This window comes from Symsagittifera roscoffensis, chromosome 2 (genome assembly GCF_963678635.1).
Source record: "Symsagittifera roscoffensis chromosome 2, txSymRosc1.1, whole genome shotgun sequence".
NCBI lineage: Eukaryota > Metazoa > Xenacoelomorpha > Acoela > Convolutidae > Symsagittifera > Symsagittifera roscoffensis.
The window spans coordinates 11,168,364-11,176,764 of record NC_087063.1 but is presented as its reverse complement, the minus strand read 5'-3'; the positions used below and the strand labels follow the sequence as shown (position 1 = coordinate 11,176,764).

Genomic DNA, 8,401 nt, shown 5'->3' with positions numbered 1-8,401 from the left:
ATAACACAACTTTCAAAAACATATTAAAATTGGTAGCTGAAATAACACAAAACAAACATTTGACCAACATTTTGACACTCGCATCGTATGCGATGCATCTACTACGGGATTAGGGCGGCACTGGAACAACAATCACCAGAAGGTTGGGTCGCCGTAGCTTATGCGGTCACGTTTTTTAAACTCATTGGAGGAAATTGTTCCGTAAACGAACTAGAATTATTAGGGGTCGTGCAATCGAAAATTTTAAATACTATCATTATGGAAAGCATTTTACAGTCATCACAGATCACCAAGCTTTAATCAGCGCTTTAAACGCAAGCGAACGATCAAATACAAGTCAGAGCCGGCTCACTCGTTGGATCGACCGATTGATACCATATCATTTTGACATCAAACATCTCGCAGGGAATAAAACGGGATTAATAGACTATATGTCACGAAATCCAGTTGGACTGGCAATACCCCCTAGTGAGTACGGTGAGGAATATGTTGTAGCATCAGTTAGGACATTCATTATTAACCTCGAGATGTTTGACAACGTCTTCTAAATAATCTAGCCAATCAACACAAAGCACCGTATGCGCTGATCAAAAAGCGCGCGGAAAACAAAGGGTTTTTGAATGCTGCTTCAAACATTCAAATAACAACGAAACATTCCAAACTTTCCGCAATCGGTCATTTTCAAACTAACAACAGAAATCAGTTTCACTCAAAACCTGCTAAAACAGCCAACTCTCTCTCAATTGAAAATGCAACATTACCAGAGGGACTCACACCAGACAAGCTGCAAAAACTCTGTCCACATAGTTTCAATAAATCAAATCCAAAAATCAAAAATGAGCCGCAAAACAGAAACAAAAGGATTTAAAGGAGGATTCCGCCGGAACTCAAAACAAACGAGTCGCGGGGCCGAAAAGAATCAACACATAATTGGCAGGGTTCATTCGACCGCGAAGAGAACCTTTCGGACCGAAGATGGCATAATCGACCCCCCATGAAAGGAAAGAAGGGAAATGCCGATCTAACAAAATCACCTCAACAAAAGGTTCATATCACATCAACAACAACATGAGATGCCAGAGAAGTACTGTCGGCAAAGAAGAAAACAGAGACAACTACGAAATCGACTTTTCCGAAAATCATCTTCACGGACACTATTTCATCTGGAAAATCAACTGCCAAACCCACACACAACGAAATCACAAAGACGACACAAACCGCACAAACCGAACCACAAAGTACAACAACAGCTATACAAACCACGTCAGATAGAAGCGAGGACACCGCAGAAATCTGTGTTAGCCGCGTGGACCAGAATATCTGCATACAAGAAGAAAAGACACACAATGTAGAACCACCAACAATGGGAACATCTACACAGCTAGAAACCAGCCATGAGATGATAACAGAAGGACTGGTCGCGACGTTGGAGAAAGCCACAAACACAGTGGAATCAGAGGAAGACAAACCATTGTTCAGACAAAGGTTACAGCGGGTTCTGGGCGTACGATTTATCGCTGCAGCCACCAAAAAGGACCGAAATCTGTGTCCACCGATCAACTTTGTCAAGAAGAGGGATTGGGAAGCCATCATAGATTCCTACGGACATTACTGGCACAACATACGAAACAGGCTACCTGTTAGAGAGGATTGTCTACTCATAGAGGAAAGAATCGTCATACCTACACAACTCAGACAGACTGTGCTAGACAGCCTACATTTGACACATCCGGGATAGGCAGCCATGTTGGATTTGTGTCAACATGTCTGGTTCCCACATTTTCATCGGTCAATTGTGCAAATGGCACAAAATGCAAACACTGCACAGAGCAAGGTAAAAATTTAAAACCCATCATAGGAAAGAAACATTCATTCCGAATAGAACCAGTGATTGAAACTAATGAGGAAGTCCCATTAGATTTCAAAGGGCCCCTTCCGGATGAATTAAATAGAGACGCGTACATTTTATTTGCAATAGATAAATGGTCAAAATTTCCCACTGCAAAAATTGTAACCAATACAACATCGGACATTGCTAAAAAAATTTATGCTACGGTACATTTCAAATAACGGGGTACGCCGAAAATTAAGATGTGACCAAGCACAAACATTTAGAGCTAAAAAATTTCAACTGTTTTGCAGTACCAACAATATAAAACTATTCTTTGCCCCGGTAGATGATCATAGAGCCGTAGGGGTAGTAGAGAGAATGATGCAAACTTTGAAACCTAGGTTAGCGGTAATGAAAATTGATCAAACAAACACACCGTACAAGCTCGCGTCAGATGTAGCTGAAATTATTAAAACATTTAGAATCACACCACATAGCGTAACAAAAATTTCACCATTCGAGGCCCACTTGGGCCGTAAACCAAACACACCCTTGTCAAACGTAGCAACTAGTAGCTCAACTAACAACCTGAACTGGGAAAGCGCAATCCATGCATGTTTAGACCGAAAGAACCTTCAAAGCCGCCACTACCCGCCGAAGTAATGCACAACTTACAACGGTGGTCAGAAGATGAAGCATCTATCAAGAAGAAAGAACCGAAACCACAAATGCCAAGGAATCTCACAAACACAAACTCCCCGACACAACAAAACACAGGTGCAAAATCAAACGTTATAGAAAAAGACAAAGATAAGTTAAACGTAAGATATAAAGAGGTACAAACAACATTAGACAAAAACACGAAAAAATGGGCAGATCAGGTAGCACGGACAACGATTAGAATAGCAACGAAGGTTAAAGATCCGAAAACATTCGAACAAAAATACAAAATCAAAAACGGAAAAATTTTTATATATACTCCACACACCGCATGGATGCAAACATTCGGAAAGCAACCGAGACTATTAAGAAATAGCGGTGGCACATTTGTCCCAAACCCTTTAATTTTCGAACCCGTCTCGGCTCAATGATTACGTTGCATATAAATCCTCACGGAGATCAGGACCATGCCTACGTTTTTTAGACATAGAGAACCCTACTGCTCCCCAGCACCCAATGTTCAAACAGGATGAAACAACGAGCCTACCAAGGAAGCTGAATCAAAAAGAGAAGGTGACAGTACAAGCAAACCAAAATAGCCCAACGAAACGGAAAGCCAAAGCAACGGGCAAACGAACCGGCGGTCACCCGACACACAAGCTACAAACCAGCGGAATGAAGCTGCAAACTGATATCCCCGCCGGAACCTCGAAAACTGACCCCAACATTCAACAGAAACGAGCATCCAGCAACTCAGACAATGACGACCAATCATCAATCTCCTCAGAGGATATCGCACTATTGCCTAAGAGGCAAAATCAAAAACAAACACCACCCACGATTCCAACGGTACCACAGCGAAAGTCAACTAGGAACCGCCAATCGGCGCTGTCCACCGAGTTTGGTAAACCCGTACCATTTAATGTCATCAATGATAAAAACAATGAAGAAAAGAAAACTCTACAGTTGGAAATCGATTCGCCACCGGACAAACAGAACACAGACAACTATCCGAGCTTAAAGCTTAAAATCGCTCATACAAGAAATGGGTTTCACCGAGAAAACTCCACAATACTAAGCCTGCGTAAAATTCATTGAAACGATTAGCCCGAAAAGCAAAACAAGTCACACAGGCGTGGTAGATTTAACATCGCCAACAGAGGACGATGACACAGTTGACAATAAAAACGACATCTTATTCGTGAAAGATAAGGATTTGTAACAAGAAGGCGAGACGAAAAAGGCAAACAACAATTTACAGGAAGACGAGGAACATGAAAGCAATAGGGAGGAAATTATCAAAGATGGAAAGCAATCAGAAATGTGAAAGATCCGGAAAAGTTCTATGGGGACTATAAAACTCAAATCTGAAAGTCCCACGGGGACTCTAAAAGCTCAATTTAAAAACAGTCGTTTATAAGTTTTGATATGATATTTATATTATCTATAGTTTATGTTAAACGCATAGTTGGCCGGTCACTTGACCTTGATAGACAGAGAAGACGAGCTATGTTTGAACTATGGTTCAGAGTTGAATTAACGTTGTCTATCAACTAGTTGTTTTAAACCGCTCCGACTGAGACTCGCTGTTCATCGATCCATTCGGATTCATGAATTAGAGAATCATACCCAATCTCAAGGACAGTTTTGGTCAATATTTACAAACATTTCATCAAATCTTAAGTCAATTAAATCGACCGTGAATAAATAATATCCGCTACCATTTTCTCATTTAATACTACTTCTTTTGAAACACTACCATTTTGATACGGGATTGAGAAGGCCAGTTTCCTTAATCTCCTTAGTTTCCTTAATTGTTTTAAAAACATTTTGCGGTATGACCAAAGTTTTGGGCTTTTGTTACATTTTGAAAAATACAAATTTAATACAGTTTCGGAAATTTCTGAGTGCTACCGAAAAACGCTGCCGAAATATTAGGATCAAAGTTTAAGCAAACTTAACCATGTGGTCAACTTGTTTTGCTTGGTCTTTGTTAACTATACTGAGCAACGTTGAAAACCCAATAGCAACATCCATTCGCTTGCTTTGATATATGATCACATATTTGATGATTTGCCCAGAAGATGATTTTTAAAATAAAACAATTTGGAAGAAACGCAAGAACTGGCCAATGTTTTACCTGATTCATTTCATATAAAAATTTTATCTTTTGAAGATCAATAAACTAAATAAAATTGAAGGATGTGCCAAAAATGTGTCTTTTTTCTTTGGACTCAAACTGGGTTATGCTGGTTAATTTCAGTCACTACTTGCTTTCAAGTTTACCACAAAATTCAAAAGTTAAGAAAAGAATAATGTATATTCATTGTTGAATTTGATCAAATTTGCTTCAAAAGCGTTTTTTTGTATAGTTTTAAGGTTTTTTAGCGTTTTCTTAAGGAAAAATTCAGCAAAACCTTTTGATGATGCAATGTCAAAGTTGCCCAGTGTAGTTCCGTGCTTTTTTTTCCAATATGTTCAGAAATGTTTCAAAATTCCCTTTTAATTTCAAACATTTGACCGTGTTTTAATTTTCAATTGCTTGAAAAATACTTGAGTAGTCGGGCCTTTTGAATGGGATCCATTGTACATGGCGGTACCTTATTTGTTAACTATTTACAAATATTCTTTGTTAATGAATAATTTCAAAATAAAGTTAAAGCCATCGCCTTTTAGTTCTTTTGGTAGGTTGAGGTGGAGGAAAGTTTTTGTAAGCCAACCAAAATCGATGAAAAAGTCAAGAACGGTACATACCCGGCTCGACCAGGGTCAATCACGATACATGAGCTAGTCGACCAGCTAAAAACAAGTTCGATATTTTCCAAAAAGTTCTTTTCCCACACAAAATGGCAGCCAATGAAAATCACAAAATTTGAGATGCTGAACAAATTTTTTTTCAAAGACCGCCTTTCAAAAGTAAATGAAAAATCTTCTTGGTATTTTGTTTTAAGAAATATTTTTCTAGCTAATTTGATTGTAAAAATATGTATATTTTTGAAAAATACCATAGAAGTCATTGGCTATGAAGTTTATAAATATAATCAACTTAGAAGAAAGGTTTACTGGATTCAGGAACATCTACCAAATTAACCAGAGTCAAAGTCAAAGTCTGACGTGGGTCGATCAAAGTCAAACAAGGCTCACCAAACTCAACGAAGGGTCGACCAGACAACAGACAATATTTGACTCGTAAAATCGACAGTCGACATTTTTCGACCCACAAAGTCGAGTATGGACAACAGTTGACCCATGCGGGCGATCCATGATTCGATCATCTCAACAATAAGAAACAATTAGTTTCATCTCAACAAACGATACGTTTTTATTGTCAGTTAATTGAAAACCATTATGGGTCAAAATCAGACAAGGGATGCATTGGCATCCAGTCTGCTAGAGGCAGCTCAAGAAGTTAGACCACTAACCAAACAACAGTCGAAGAAGGATGAAGATGAAGAATGGCAACCGAAAGATGAAACCAAAAAGAGACAACACAGTCAGCATAGGCGAAGTGAACAGAATGCAAATGGGACGAAGCAATTTAAACAGTCGTATAAATGATACACTAATTGAAAAATTGAAAAAAAAAAAATAGGAAGCCTAAATTCTTCTGTCTGAGTTTCAAGTTTTTTTAGGACCATAGATTCGCCATAAGGTAATATGACTCAACTGAGGTTGGCGCATTTGCTCAGCCAGCTTTGAAAAATTTGGAAAAAATATGCTTTGCCTTTTACAAAATTTAAAACGTACAACAAAGTATCTTTATTATGTGTTATTTTTCTACAAAAGTCGACAAAACTTATGTAATTGGGGCATCGGTGATGATGATCCGCGCCTAGAGCGCTAAGTACTGAATTTAATTTAAAAAAACTAAATAACTTAAAGAGGATTAGTGTTTTGATGCATTTATGAATGGACCTTGGTTGTCAATTGAAGCTCCTGTCGAGAAGTCTTCAGAGAGTGAATTCGCTGGAACAACCCCGAGAAAAATAGAGAAGGTGATATCTGCAGTCAATGGATTCGACCCTTTCGAGTTGACCAGAGATGTGTTCGAAAACAACCTGGACCGATTGGAAAATGTGTGGAAAGAAGACAGGTTGGTCTGTTATAAGTTCCGGATGTCCACCTTGCAATGCGGTAGCTCTGCAATTTCTGCTGACTTGACCCCCCTCCCCCCCTACACACTCACACACGCACACACACACACACACACACACACACACACACACACACACACACAGAGCTGTTCATGAAATCTTCTTAATGAACAATTTTTAGACATACGTACAGTGTTAATTTGCAAAAGCATTTTGACTTGAATCTGATTTGAACTGTTTTTGAGGGAGCGTGTGAACAAGTTCGTGGGCATGCGTGACATCTACGGTCTCACCCCTGTGCACTTGGCCTTCAGACTGAATAGAGAGGAGTACCTGCAGATGTTCCTCCACTCTGCCAGTCCAGACTTCTTCCAGCGCAACGAGACCATTCTGGACGAGGCTGTCAACATGGGAGACAGGTCAGGGTGGTCCTGAAAATGACCTAAATTACCATTATTCTTTATGAATTGTTTCAGCCAAGCAAACGCTGAATCAATCTGTAAATAATTCCGAATCAATTAAAACAAGTTACTAAGTGTAAAATTCTCATATGCGTAAACGTTTATTTATGTCTTTGTAGGGGGATATTCGTTAGTACGTGTAAAATTCTCATATGCGTAAACGTTTATTTATGTCTTTATAGGGGAGATATTCGTTATTAGGTACCAGAGGGGGATATAGTTAAGAGATCTGGATTTTTTTTTCGGGGAGGAAAAATCCCTGGGTTTGATCAAATTGATTAACCGAGTTCCTCATTACACTATAAAGACTCTTTCCTGCTAAAGTTTTGCGCTTCCCTTCAAAATTACCATATATTGGCTGGCGCCTTTAAATGGATTTAGAGTCATTCGGCCAAAACAGTCTGTAGTACCAAAAGAGGGACTTTTTGGATGGTGAGGGGGTCGATCCGCTGAAGAAAGGCCCCTTTTCGCTAAATCCACTAATAATTAAAGAGAAAAGTTTGAGAAAAATTGTTTCCACGAAAACATTCGACCCTGAATGTTATTTCTCGTTATTTTGTTTTTTAAACTATTTTTTTATCTTTCATTTTTTTTTAGTTTCCATCGTTCAGCAGCTCATAGTTTTAATGTTGAATCCGTCTCGAACTGTCAATGTTTCCAGTTTCAGGAATCTTATCAAAGAAGTCCTAATCCACCAGTTGAAGTTTGGGTCCAAACTGGTCAACATCGGGTTCGCTCTTCTGGAGAAGCTGGTCCAGCAGTCCAATGACTTCTTCTGCGAGTACAAGTGGAATGTGAAGACGTGGATACCCCTGGTGTCCAAGTACCTCCCCCGAGACACCATCACTATTTACAAAAAGGAGTCATGTGTCCGAATTGATACAAGGAATCTTCTCATTTTCCGCAAATTGGAAGATTTTCTCAAAAATTCCCCGAAAATAAGATAAATCGAATCAACAATTACTTATTTCTGTCTCAATCGAACCAACAAGTAAACAAAAATTTTTCTCTAAAATAGTTCAATCGAATAAAAAATTACACATTTTTATGCGTTTAATTATGCGTGGTTTGTCTGAACAAGTTTTTTTTTCCAATCAAAGCTGTAATTCTTTTAGAGATTCGCAGATTATCAAAATATATTACTTAAAATTGTTGGTGAATTTTTTTGAGAATGAAAAGCTCGAAAAAAATAATATGTAAGTATTTTGGATCAAATTTTTGGTCGATATTATATTTGTACGAGAATTTATAAGCAGTACTGCGGCGTGGAAAACTAGAAGCGTCAATTAAAGATACACCATCATCGGCGAAAGGATTCCGAAGCGTAACGGCCTCACGTCTATAATATACAATCC

General features: G+C 38.6%; 1 protein-coding gene across 1 annotated transcript; it reads left to right on the top strand.

Moving 5' to 3' along the window:
- The first annotated feature begins 5,839 nt into the window (after positions 1-5,839).
- LOC134839686 (ankyrin repeat domain-containing protein 13C-like) lies at positions 5,840-7,993 on the top strand. The gene is made up of 4 exons (XM_063855308.1): positions 5,840-5,984; positions 6,425-6,584; positions 6,831-7,004; positions 7,708-7,993. The coding sequence occupies exons 1-4, from the start codon at positions 5,840-5,842 to the stop codon at positions 7,991-7,993; spliced, it is 765 nt and encodes a 254-aa protein (XP_063711378.1).
- Positions 7,994-8,401: the final 408 nt, after the last annotated feature.